Here is a 13,259-nt window from a genome sequence, read left to right as displayed (position 1 = left end):
ATAAATTATAAATGAATAAGGCCTAGTCCTATAAAAGGCACAAAGGAAGTAGGGTTTTAGTTCAGTGCCTCTCTAGTCGGGACTTTGTTCGCCGTAGCAGCAGGAGCAGTCTCAGGTTCTCTTCTCTCCGATCTCTCTGCTCATTTTGTTTTATCGTTTTCCTATTCAATTATTTGCATTCCTTGATTTCTTTCGCAGCGATTCGTAGCAAAATTTTTGTTCATTTCAATTCTTTGTGGTGTCTGTACTTTTCCGAATCCGGAAGCAGTTGCAAGGACAATTTGTTTCCTTGGATTCTGTGTTCAAGTTATCTCCTATTTTATGCTCACTTTTTCGTCTGAATGAATTGCTCACGTTTTTTTATTTGCATTTTCTTTATATAGGATGTCTCACAGGAAGTTCGAACACCCAAGGCACGGGTCTCTGGGATTTCTCCCCAGGAAGCGTGCTGCTCGTCACAGGGGAAAAGGTTTATTTTTCTTCTGTTTTTATTATTCCTTATCCTCTAAGTGTGTGTTTTGCCTTTTAGTTTAATTACCGATTTCACTATTGTTACGCATGCGATTTTGCATGCTGAATATTGTTCTTGCTTAAGAGATCCAATGATGATTTTAAACTCCACATCAATTTTTAATGTTGTTTTAAGCTCCTAATGCTTTTTTGTTTTACTCTATCAGGTTTTTAAGCTACTTGATTGTAAAACATTTTTATTTTTATTTTTTTTAATGAGGAGCCTGTTTTTGTCGATTTTATAACACCGTGATTTTGATATCCTGTAATCATTTTTAACTTTGCAGTGAAGGCATTCCCTAAGGATGATCCATCCAAGTCACCCAAGTTGACTGCATTCTTGGGTTACAAGGCTGGTATGACTCACATTGTTAGAGAGGTCGAGAAGCCAGGATCAAGTGAGTTCCGTTCTGTCCATCTTTTTGATTTTTTTTACTAATTTAGGTTAATGAATATACGAATCTTGGTGTGATTTGTCAACTACAGGTCTGTTCTTGGTGTGATTTGTTGCCATATTTTTGCATGTTGAGAGCATGTAAATAATGATACCGATAATAGAATTGAAATTAAACGTTTATAATTTTCGGCTTTACATTATCACTTCATTTTATTCAAGTTTTCATCGGTTTAGAAAGTATTAAACTGGATGCTTTCAGTGTTTTTTGGTTTTGAAGTTTGTAATGCCAATATTATTTCATTTAGCTTTCTGTTTGATGTTGATATTATGAAACCTGTATTCATTTAACTATATATGATTTTATATCAGAGCTTCACAAGAAGGAAACTTGTGAGCCTGTGACAATTATTGAGACTCCCCCCATGGTTGTTGTTGGTGTTGTCGGTTATGTGAAAACTCCCCGTGGTCTTCGTACCTTGAACACTGTGTGGGCTCAGCACCTGAGCGAAGAACTGAAGCGTAGGTTCTATAAGAACTGGTGCAAGTCCAAGAAGAAGGCTTTCACCAAGTACTCAAAGCAGTATGAAACTGACGAGGGGAAGAAGAACATTGAGACTCAGCTGGAGAAACTAAAGAAGTATGCTACCGTGATTCGTGTTTTGGCTCACACTCAGGTGCTCACATACTTTTTTTTTTAAACTTTATTTCATTTTTTCCAATGGTGGTTTTATACGTGGAAGTTTGTGCTTGTCGTCATGTTTAACCATTTACCCCATTTTTACGTATGTTTATCGTGCCTAGTGAGAATGATGAAATTCATGTGCTAAAGCAGCATCATAAAATTTGGTGCTATGAGCGGCATTTTCCACACGAGATTTCTGACTCCCAACTGTTTCAAATATTTCTTTTTGGGCTGTTTCAGTGTTATCTGCGCAACTATTAAAACTCTTGTAATTGTCTGCTTTTGGCCATTTTTTGTACTGATGTCGAATTGATATACTGGTTTCTTTTTGTGTTGTGTTTGTAAAATTCCAAATTCAAGGTCACTTCCATTTAGGCAGAGTTGTTTATTGAAATATTATTCTAATCTTAGCTTTCTGCCTTTTATCTTTCAGATCAGGAAAATGAAAGGGTTGAAGCAGAAGAAAGCCCATATCATGGAAATTCAGGTGAACGGTGGTTCTATTGCACAGAAAGTGGATTTTGCGTACAGTTTCTTTGAGAAACAGGTCCCTATTGATGCTGTGTTCCAGAAAGATGAGATGATTGACATCATTGGAGTTACAAAGGGTAAGGGTTATGAGGGTGTTGTAACTCGATGGGGTGTTACTCGTCTTCCCCGTAAGACTCACAGGGGTTTGAGGAAGGTAGCTTGTATTGGTGCCTGGCACCCTGCCAGAGTTTCATTCACTGTTGCCAGGGCTGGTCAGAATGGATACCACCACAGGACCGAGTTGAACAAAAAGGTTTACAAGCTCGGTAAAGCTGGGGATGAGTCTCACTCTGCTCTTACCGAGTTTGATAGGTGAGTTTAGTGTATTTGGTTATGGTTACCTGCAATAAGTTACAGTAATTTTTGTTCAAGTCCAACTAACGCATTATTTGGGATGCAGGACTGAGAAAGACATTACCCCCATGGGAGGGTTCCCTCACTATGGTATTGTGAAGGACGATTTCATCATGGTGAAAGGATGCTGTGTTGGCCCCAAGAAAAGGGTTCTTACATTGCGCCAGTCCCTGCTTAAGCAGACTTCTCGTGTTGCCCTTGAGGAGATCAAACTCAAGTTTATCGATACCTCCTCAAAGTTTGGACACGGTCGCTTCCAGACCACACAGGAGAAGCAGAAGTTCTTTGGACGCCTCAAAGCATAAACATGATAATCGGATGGGAAAGCTTGAACTTACCTTTAGAATTCTATTTGGTTTCCATCGCTCTTTTTAAACTTTGTAGTGTTTCCTTTTTGGCATTATGGATTGTAGTGTTTCCCTTCGTAATTTCGCTTAACTTTGTTCAAGGGAGATTTCTTGATTAAAAATACTTCAAATTTTGTTTATGATTTTATTTATATGATGTCCAAGTTTTAGTGTTTTGCATATTATTGTTTTGCTGAAACTTAATTCATAAGTGACAGGCTAGCCGTTTTCAATATATTCTTACTGTCGACGGTTTGCGGAATGTTTTTAATCAGATTTTGATGGACCGTATGTGCTTGAATTATTCAGTTTATAATTTTATCTTGAACCTTAGTAGTACTGTGGAATAACCAAGGGGTTGAATCACGTAATGTGGATTCTATAGTTTGAATTTCGTTACTATTTTAAAAGTGTTCTAAATAGTGTAATTTGATTCTTGCATTGATCACATGGTTTCTGACTGAATAACTTTTAAGTAACTAAAATAAGTTCATTGCAAAACTTATCACATCTCCCTATTCTTTGTTTCCAACTAAACTAGCCGTGGCATTTGAAGAGCATGGTACCATAACCCTATGTATCACTTACATAGTTCAACACTCGATGGTTACTATTAAACGGATATATTCTTTGAGATTGCTCTTCTCTTTGTTTGCGTAGATTAATATTTGTGTGTAATTGGATAAATGTTTTAAAATGGTTTTAAGTAATCTTCATTTTTTAAAATTGTTAATTATTAAATCTTTTTCAATAAGCGCGTTTAAAATAAAGTAGTTTTAATATATGTGCAGAATAATAATATTAAAGCAGTATCGTATTATTGCGTTATGCTTTTTTCTTTTTTCACATTACAAGTAAGTGGGATTTTTTTAGCTGGTAAGCTAAATAAGTTATTATACACTTATGAATCCCTCTCGAATTATATGAAATGAAAAAGAAATGATCAAACAGTGAAGTTGTTGGTTAGGCCAGATAAGCACGAAATGCCAACTCAAAAAGAGATGGATAAGTTTGGAGTGGTTGATTGAGTGTTTGTAATGAGACCAAAAACCACTTTTGAGCAAATGCACATCATCACACTTTCAATGCGAACTTAAATTCAATCTAAGGTTCTCTCTTGTAGAAAGCCCCCAACTGAGTTACATTACACAACATAACATAGGGTAACAGTAACAGATTCACGATTTCATATGTGCCATTAACTCTCTCTCACCCTCTTCCTCTTTCTCTATCTGTCTCTCACTTCTTTCAGCAAACTCCCTCTCTCTCTCTCTCTCTCTGCTTCTCTTTTTGGAACGAAGAAACGTGCGGTGTGTTTGCTTTGTCGATATGTCACAATTTGCTTCAACTTTAGGGTTCTGGGCTTGAATTTGGACATATCCTTTCCTTTTTTGGGATTTTCTTGACTGCCTTTTGTTCTGACTGTTCATAGATTTAGGTCTCCACTTGGATATGCGACTTTCTTTCCAGTTTGTTAGAGTGCGAGATTAAAATTTCATGTTTTATTTTTCTCCTTCTTTCACGATTGGTGCCTCGTCTGTGAAATACCATGATTCTCTGCATTATAATTTATTGACATGATCCTGATTTAGTCCAATTGGGTGTTGCGAAAAATCGGAATGGTGGAAGCCTTTAAGCTTTGTTGGGGGTTATTGTACTTGTTCTCAGTTTTAGAGTGAGGATTTTGGAGTATGCCAACTGCGAGCTTTTGCTTCAGTTCCTTGCCGTTTGTTTTTAGTTTGATTCAAACTGGAGAACTGTTTTTTTTATGCTATTCATAAACTGAACAAGTGAAAATGAAAAAAAAAAACACAGTTTAAGTGTTTCATGAACATCGTCATCATTATATGTATTTTCTGGTATTTGCAGGTTAGTTTACAATGACCGAACCTTCCAAGGTCGTTCACGTTCGAAACGTTGGGCACGAAATATCTGAAGTACTTTTTCTTTCTCTCTCTTGTTGGATGTTTTCATGGTTGGTTTGTAGAGTGAAAATAGGGTAGCAATGAAATAGAGGAGAAATCGGTAGGAAGGAGAGGAAACACAGGAGATATAATAAGTTTTGGATTGTGTTTTGGTAGAGTGAAAATGGGGTAGAAGAAAAAACAGAGCCATGGATACCTTCAATTTTAGTTCTTCACTATCTGCAGTGCAGTAGAAGTGAACAGCGAAAGGCTTTTATGAAAAAGGAACAGGGCACGGCTGTCGGTTTCCCTGGCAGTTGAAAACTGGTCGTCCTATTTTTCTCTTGGCTATTTATTCTCTATGCTATCGAACTTATCTCCTAAAATCCATATCATTTGTCACATTTCCATTTACCTTATTTCTTTCCTCACCTAGCAAGCACACCTTTAGCTTTATTTTGATGTGATTAGAACAATACAATTACCAAAAAGGTGACTGAAAAGAGAGTGGTAAGGTAACCAAGGGTGTGTTTGATTTCTATTTTCGAAAGTTCTTTTTTAATTTCCAAAATGCAACTACACAAGGTTGCTTATACAAAAGATCAAGGGTGGTGCGAGGCGCAAAGCAGAGTTCGTATTCAAAAGATGTTAAGCAAGAAGAAAATCGATAATGAAAAAATATCTCCTAACTGTTTCATTCTTCAGTTTCCAAAATTTAATTGGATTTGTATGAGAAATTGATAGGTAAGTAGTGAGAACTGTTCTAGAAAACAATAATAGTAGTGAAAAGGAAATCAAATCGGCTCACTCAGTATATCTAATTTTTGAATCTTCTTATAATATGGTTCTACATTTTCCATTTTAGATTTTTAGTTTTTGATTACAACCCTTTTTGTAAGCTCTAATAAATACATGCATGCACACATGATATATCATAGAAGCTGCAAGACATCTTTGCTTGTCATAGCGAGTTGAAGTCAACTTTTGATTCATAATTGTAGAACTTTAGTGTTTGTTGTCTTATCATAGAATGATTATACTTCCTTTACAAGTTAGAGTTTTTATTTTCTGGAATTAGTAATCCCTTTCTCCTTTGATTGCAGAATGATTTACTCCAGCTGTTTCAGCCTTTTGGTGTAATAACCAAGCTTGTTATGTTGCGTGCCAAGAATCAGGTTTTCTTTTTCATTCCTTTAAATGAAACTGATAGTTCCTGCATAAACTTAAGGTTGTTTCAGTTCATTATTTTTTGTACAACCTGTGCCATATTTGTAGGCTCTTCTCCAAATGCAAGATGTTCCTTCTGCAGTCAATGCTTTACAATTTTATGCAAATATCCAGCCAAGTATAAGGTACAAATGGCTTGTTTATTTCTGTCTTTTGAGGATGTACATGATTGCATTGACTGTAGTTTCATAATTAGATTTTTTGTTTTGTATCAGTACATTCCCTTTGATAATAAAGCTACCTTGATAGAGTTATCCTTTTGTTTTGTTCTAGGGGGAGGAATGTTTATGTTCAGTTTTCCTCACATCAAGAACTGACAACAATGGATCAAAGTCAAGGACGAGGAGACGAGGTTGGTGTTTTTTGTGTTCATATTTTTTATTTAAAAGAGTGTACGCTCTATCTTGTCCATTTCTTAAAAAACCATGTTGAAATTATTACTTTTATTTTTTGTATGATCTCCCCAATGTCTTTGTATGTAAAATTGTCCCATTTCACGGGACCAGTGTTAAATTGTTATGTTCTGTATATTCCTCTTTCTCTTTATCATTTTCTTCCTCTATTTATTCTCCTTTCTCTATCTCTTCTCTTTCTCTATGCTGTCATGCTGTCGGGAACTCTCTGGATGCACAGCCAAACCGAATCCTCTTAGTTACAATTCATCACATGCTGTATCCTATAACAGTGGATGTGCTGTTTCAAGTATTTTCACCCCATGGATCTGTGGAAAAGATTGTAACATTTCAGAAGTCAGCTGGTCAGATTTTCAGATTTCTCCCTTTCTCTTCTTTCCTTCCCTGTCAGCATTTTTTATATCTGGATATTTACTAGCTAAATTGAGGTTATAGTAATAGTTTGTTTCGACACGTGCAAATATATATTTATATTATATATATTGAATGTAAATAGGAAAATATTTTATGAAAATTTTCAATTGGAAAGTGCCCAATAGTGTCTTCTATTGATCCATGTAACTAACCTCCGTCATAGGATAAAACGTTGTTGTTGCGTGTAAGTAAATGGGACAATAGTAGAACAGGGTTCTTTAAATTTAATGAATTTGTAAAGGCTTTGGTTTTTCAATGTGTTGTGGAATGCTCCTTAATTTTCAACACATAATGTGACACAGAAGGGGAAAGAGAAAAAAAATAGAAAGATTGGAGGAGGACTGGGAAGGAAAGGGTATAGAGAGAGATGAGATTAATAGAGGGATTAAATGAACGAACTATTCATTCCAGTGTGTCAAAATACAACAGCCATGCTTTATTTATTGGCAGCTATCTATGGCTATAATCCCATTTAACAGTTGCTGACTAACTAAAGCTATCAAAATTTGTCTGAAAATTGTTTGCTCAATAGAAATATTTTTTTTATGCTATACAAATTAGATTTTTTATAAACAATTGATGTTTCTTGCAAAAGTCTTCACAAAATTATAAATAATTTTTCTATTTTTTTATTCAATAGCAGGTGAGGTTTTAATAGTTGTAAAAAGGTCATCTAAGAAGTGTTATTAATAAAGTAGAAAAATTATTTTAGAATTAATTATGCTTTTCATCCTTGTAAAAGTGACAACATTTGGTTTTTATCTCTGACTTTTGATGATTCACTCTGCACTATGTAAATACCCAAACTCTTTTATACAACTTTTGAGGATGAAAGTTTGGCATATTACGATTGAAAGTTTGTGTATTTATAAAATGTAGGTAGGGAAAGTTAGAGTTTTGAAAGTTGCAGGACAAAAAATTGTCAATTCCACGGGGGAGGAAAACATCACTAACTTAATATTTGAATATCTTAAATGATTATTAGTTGAAAAATAAATTTTTGAATAACATTATTTTTTTAAAATCACCTATCAGAGAGAGCGTATTGTTACATTTAACTTATACATTATTATCTTAATTATTCTTATCCCTCCAACTCTTTCTAAGCTCAGCCATTGCTCAATGGTCTTGAAATGCAAACAGAATGGTAAGGGGAGTGTAGTTTCTGTTCATTCCCCAAAGTTTTCAAGAACTTCTTCCCAAAATTACACACAAAAACAAGATCTCTCACTATATCTCAAATAGTGCTCCATGTAACCTGTAGATCTGATACATGCAGTATTGAGGAAGTGTTGTTGCTGTATATGAATGTTAAATGACAAAATTTATGTATGCTTGCTTTTGTGATAAGTGATGTCCCAAATGGCAACCTTGGTATGGTGGTAGAAACAAAAATTATAGGCTATTAAGCTTCTTTTTGCTTCCCAGCTGGCGACTTACTTTGCTTCCCTAACACATTCTTACTCTGCTTCCCCTTATCTCGTGTACTTGCTACTGCGTTCCCATTGCCTGGAGCCAACTAATTCATGTTTTTGGTCAACATTGTCCCCTATACTGCTGTTGTAATGAGATTTGTTGCCCATATGCCAAGCTACGAGCTTCTCATGGTTCTTGGCTTGAATAAACACACTGAGATAGTGTAGCATATTCTTCCTGTAGACTGGTCCAACCATATAAGCATCAATATATTCTTTAGATGAAGGAAGTTTACTGGGAATTGCATCTAATTTATGATAAATTCTGCCAAGGTGTGATGCTGTCGCAAACATATGTGATTTTCTTGTAGGTATTATATCCCTTTCAGGAAATAGCCTCCAAAAGCTGATCTGAAATGTCCTCCCCCATGCCTAATAGCGTATCAACCTTTTCAAGCCTTTGTTAAATTTGAACGAAGCATTCTTTCATTTTGTGTAGTTTGATTTACATACCTATAGGTTCCGGTCTAGTGACAGGAAAACTAGGCTCTAGATATCACTAATGTAGGATACTGATTGAAAGAGAAAGAAACAGAAAAGAAAGAGGGGCAAGAGCGAATAAGAGCAAAACACAGGATAGAAAGAGGGAGATGAGAGAAACCAAGAGATCAAAGAACTGTGCCCTACACTTATATTCTCATCTTTCTTGTTTGTCTAAAATTCAATAATAAAAAATCATCCATGAACATCTAGAGAGAGGAATATAGCTATGATAGGTGATATAATGTGATAGGAATAAAAGGAGGAGAGAAATAATTATTGTTAATGAGATGTTTGCTATATAGAAATGTTTTTATCTGTGAAGCACAAACACCACGGACATTGCAACACTTATAAATTCCATGATGCAGGACACACACACACACAAAATATAATTATGAATTATTTGAATTGACAATCAATATTTATATATTCAAAATCATGTATAAAAAAAATTAGTTAAATATAACAGTTTGAACATATTGTTACCTAATATAAAAGTGAATCTAATCCATGTATCTGAAGCCCAAAAAGTGAAAAAAATATTTCATTCCTTTCTTGATCATCATTGAAAAAGACACTTTATGCAAGATTCATCTAAAGATACCAATTAACAACTCAAAAAAATTCCACATTATATGAAGATAGATGATGGATAAACTCGCTCTTAATATTTATATATTGTTACAGTACAACTGAGCATTATTTATTGGTAGCCACCTAATAGTTGTTGTAAAAGCCTAAACTGACAGGAGCTGACAAACCAACGTAACATAGTGAACATGCCATTGCCTTCTAATCAGATTTGAGGATTGTTATTAGATATTTTATAGCAAAAAACTGTTACATTTCATTTATGCATGTATTGTTAGTGTATGTTCTACTGATTCTGTGTTCATGAATTTGCAAATTTTGTAGGCTTTCAAGCTCTCATCCAGTTTCAATCACGTCAGAGTGCTGTTAATGCAAGAAGTACACTTCAGGTTGCTTGTTTTACAGTTCCTTTCATCCTGTACTTGACTTATTAGTTCTAATATTGCTTCTGAATAATTATAGAATTTTTGGAAATTTCTAGGGACGCAATATTTATGATGGTTGCTGTCAACTGGACATTCAATTCTCAAAGTAGGTTAAATTTATCCACGTAATTTTTCTGCGTTTATAATTTTTTTTTTTTACTTTATTTTCTCTCCGCCTTTTTATTTACTTTGTTTTCTTACGTGAACTTTTAATTAATTTTAATTGCAGCCTTGATGAATTACAAGTGAACTACAATAATGACCGTTCAAGGTGATTCAGTCAGTTTGTGTTTCTGATTATATTGATTTTGTCAGTCCTTATGTTTCTGTTTTTATTCACTGAATAATCTCCTTTTTGACATCTGATTTATGACATTGTTGCTGACTTCATTTCATCTTTCGCAGAGACTTCACCAACCCAAATCTCCCAACGGAACAGAAAGGAAGACCTTCGCAAGTATTTTCTGTTTGGTTCTTCATTTATGTGTTTATGAATCAAGTCTGTTGATCTTTGTGAAGTCCATTCTAATATAGATTTTTTTCCTTTATCTTCTGTTAAGCAGCCTGGATATGGTGATGCGGGAAATATGTATGCTGCTCAAGGTTCTGGAGGCAGGGCAGGTGCTAAATATTCTAAGCTGCTTTGATTGGTTTGGTTTATTTGTCATAATGTGATATTTTTTAATGTACTGATGTTTGTTCTTTTTCTTCCCTTCTTCCAGTTGGATTTCCACAGGTGGGTAATTTTCAGATCAATTTGAAGTTCCAATTAGATACTATCTTGGGCAGTCATAATTCATTTTGTATCCTGTGAAAGTAACAGTAGAAATATGTTACAGTTAATCCCAACTCTTACCAATCTTTGTAAAATATAAAGGTACGAAATACAAAGTTTGTATGATTATAGCCTATCAGTTTATAGGATTTTTTGTTTACTAACAACTTGGTTAGTGCTTTTTTTAAGTTGATTTTGCTTTTCAAATTGGGTTTTAATTGGTATAGGGAGAAGTCGGTGAGTTGGGATTTTGCTTCTTGAACTCTGTTATATCTTTCGATTAAAATAAATTACATGATGATATGAAAACATTGTCTTTATCTTTAATTTCTGGTAAAACTGCTACAAACATCGGTGACATTAAGATGCTCTCTTTCTTTTTGAAAAAGAAACAATTTACTTATTTATTATTGTTTTTTCAATTATAGATGGCTAATGCTGCAGCCATTGCAGCTGCCTTCGGGGGAGGTTTGCCTCCTGGAATAACTGGGACAAATGAGAGGTCTACAGTGCTTGTATCAAATCTTAATTCTGATGTAAGAACTTTCTCTAGCTTCTATAAAGTTCTCTCCCTTTCTTGCTTATTTGTCTTAAAATCTGCTCATTTCAGAGAATTGATGAGGATAAGCTATTCAACTTGTTCTCTATTTATGGGAATATTGTGAGAATTAAACTTCTTCGAAATAAACCAGATCATGCACTTATCCAGATGGGTGATGGCTTTCAAGCTGAATTGGCTGTCCACTTTCTGAAGGTGTGTTTAGTTCATACCTTGCTGTTCATATATTATGATACTAGGTTTTTATCATGCCTCTTACTCAAGGGATGGGTTATTGTTGTTCGTGGTGATATATCATCATATATATGATTTGAATATTTTTTTATCTACAATTTCAATGTTATTTGACAACTTGTTGCAAGTTTGGTTGGTGATTTTGTAGAGTTTTAAAAGAAAATGAAGAATGTTTGGTAAGAGCAAAATCATATTTCTTTTTCTAAGGTTCAATTGTAGTTCCCCCTTAAAATCTATATTTAAGTTCGCCCTTAAAATTTATCATACTTTGGTTATTCTGTTGATATATATACTTCCAAATATATATTTCTCTATGAACTTTCTACCATGTCAACTGGCGTTGCCTACAACGGTCCATGAAATTGTTTTACCAAGCTCTTAAAATTTATTTCTCTTATCGTGGTTTTATTTTCTTGATGCTGCTGTATGTTGTATGGTGCAAGACTGAAATTAAAGGATCTATTTTATGAGAGAAAACTTATCTGTTTATAGTAGATTTTTTTTTTTTTTTTGTTTCATTTTCACTATTAAACAATTTTGGTTTGCACTCTGTACTATTTCATTTGTATCTTTTGATGCATTGTTTTGTTACATCATTGGTTTGTTCCATGTTTTTGAGATGGCAGCAGTTGAATATTCTGACGAGTTTAGTGTCATCAAATTTAAGTCACCAAAACTTTAATTTTGATTGTTGGTTTGTGTTGATTCTGTGAGAAAATTGAAGAACGGTTAACTATATTCATGATTTTCGTTAAGATATTACACTGATTACTTTTTAGATCGTCTATAATCCTGCAAATTATTATATATTCCTTCTTTTCTCGTTTTAAGTTGGTCAACATTTTAAACTTTGTGATGTAGGGAGCCGTGTTGTTTGAGAAACAGTTAGAGGTCAACTTCTCCAAGCATCCACACATAACCCAAGGTGCTGACACACGTGAATACATCAGTTCAAATCTCAACCGTTTCAACCGTAACGCAGCCAAAAACTACCGTTATTGCTGCTCTCCAACAAAGATTATCCATTTGTCCACACTCCCACAAGACATCACTGAGGAGGAGATTGTGAACCTTGTAGAGGAGCATGGAACCGTTGTCAACAGCAAAGTCTTTGAGATGAGTGGGAAAAAACAAGCTCTGGTTCAGTTTGAGAATGAGGAGCAGGCTACTGAAGCCCTTGTGTGCAAGAATGCCACCACACTTTCTGGCTCAGTAATCCGTATCTCCTTTTCGCAGTTACAGAATATATGAGTCTTTGTTAAGAAGTTGTTGAGCACAACAGGGACAGGGATACTGAATTTGGGAAGGATGTTTTTTTATGTAGATCATAGTCATCTTCATTATCTTGTAATGCTCGCCTTGCTTTCCAACTCATTTACTCATAATATCCGCTCTTCCATTTTTCATCTTTATTCATTTATCTTCTCATCACCTTTGATCTGCTAGTTATTTAGGTTGCTAACATAATGTACTGGGGAAAAGGGAGAGGAGGATTCACTTCCTTATTTCCTTATAAATCATTGTTGTATATGATTTGTAATTCAGGCATTAGTAAGTAGGCATTTTTGTTGTATTCTCAATCCATGTCAAAAATTTCTAATCCAATTGAGCAAGAAATTAGTTTTTGTGTGTTTGTTTTTGAAGTATCTACCCATTCGTCTACTCTTCTTGCATGCATATGGATTGAGAATATACTCATTATTTTTCTTCCTCCTCCTTTCTCAACCCATTTCCTCCCCATACCCAGCAAGCTGTTTTATCCTCAATGTGATAATGCAACATTGAAACCTAAGGTTGAGAAGAGGAACTTTATGTCATTGGCCATTTCTCTTAAAAGTTCTTGCTTGCAACGCAGAAAAGCAGGTGAACGGGGCAAGTTGCAGCGTGAAGTCATTTCAACGAGTTAAATCGAGCCACGGAATCTCCAAGGTTATTCCT

The 13,259-nt window shown here is 34.7% G+C and overlaps 2 protein-coding genes across 6 annotated transcripts; both read left to right on the top strand.

Moving 5' to 3' along the window:
• On the top strand, window positions 1-2,912 carry LOC106772535 (60S ribosomal protein L3). Its single transcript, XM_014658994.2, has 6 exons — window positions 1-115; window positions 384-469; window positions 798-908; window positions 1,277-1,581; window positions 2,023-2,432; window positions 2,521-2,912. The coding sequence occupies exons 2-6, from the start codon at window positions 385-387 to the stop codon at window positions 2,777-2,779; spliced, it is 1,170 nt and encodes a 389-aa protein (XP_014514480.1). The 5' UTR covers window positions 1-115; window position 384; the 3' UTR covers window positions 2,780-2,912.
• Window positions 2,913-3,864: 952 nt separating this feature from the next.
• Window positions 3,865-12,946, top strand: LOC106772294 (polypyrimidine tract-binding protein homolog 3). 5 transcript variants are annotated; one of them, XM_022785531.1, is made up of 15 exons: window positions 3,865-3,984; window positions 4,691-4,758; window positions 5,829-5,900; window positions 6,001-6,077; window positions 6,226-6,304; window positions 6,586-6,709; window positions 9,653-9,717; window positions 9,810-9,859; window positions 9,983-10,024; window positions 10,159-10,210; window positions 10,314-10,374; window positions 10,476-10,489; window positions 10,957-11,064; window positions 11,139-11,282; window positions 12,183-12,946. In XM_022785531.1, exons 2-15 carry the CDS (start codon window positions 4,702-4,704, stop codon window positions 12,570-12,572), a joined length of 1,335 nt encoding a protein of 444 aa, XP_022641252.1. In that variant the 5' UTR covers window positions 3,865-3,984; window positions 4,691-4,701; the 3' UTR covers window positions 12,573-12,946. The 5 variants fall into 5 exon arrangements, with proteins under 5 accessions (XP_022641252.1, XP_022641253.1, XP_014514083.1 ...); XM_022785532.1 differs by having other exon boundaries at window positions 3,891-3,930; XM_014658597.2 differs by having other exon boundaries at window positions 3,937-4,070; window positions 4,688-4,758; window positions 10,317-10,374.
• Window positions 12,947-13,259: the final 313 nt, after the last annotated feature.

This window comes from Vigna radiata, chromosome 8 (assembly GCF_000741045.1).
Source record: "Vigna radiata var. radiata cultivar VC1973A chromosome 8, Vradiata_ver6, whole genome shotgun sequence".
NCBI lineage: Eukaryota > Viridiplantae > Streptophyta > Magnoliopsida > Fabales > Fabaceae > Vigna > Vigna radiata.
Note: the sequence above shows the minus strand (reverse complement) of the source record. Positions and strands in the feature narration are given on the sequence as shown.

Bases quoted from the DNA above. Each gene is read 5' to 3' on its own strand.
- LOC106772294 (XM_022785531.1), top strand. From the start codon at position 4,702: ATGACCGAACCTTCCAAGGTCGTTCACGTTCGAAACGTTGGGCACGAA. The intron at 4,759-5,828 runs GTACTTTTTCTT...CTTTGATTGCAG, and splicing joins TTGGGCACGAAATATCTGAA to AATGATTTACTCCAGCTGTT. The intron at 9,860-9,982 runs GTAGGTTAAATT...TTTTAATTGCAG, and splicing joins CTGGACATTCAATTCTCAAA to CCTTGATGAATTACAAGTGA.
- LOC106772535 (XM_014658994.2), top strand. From the start codon at position 385: ATGTCTCACAGGAAGTTCGAACACCCAAGGCACGGGTCTCTGGGATTT. The intron at 470-797 runs GTTTATTTTTCT...TTAACTTTGCAG, and splicing joins TGCTCGTCACAGGGGAAAAG to TGAAGGCATTCCCTAAGGAT. The intron at 909-1,276 runs GTGAGTTCCGTT...ATTTTATATCAG, and splicing joins GGTCGAGAAGCCAGGATCAA to AGCTTCACAAGAAGGAAACT.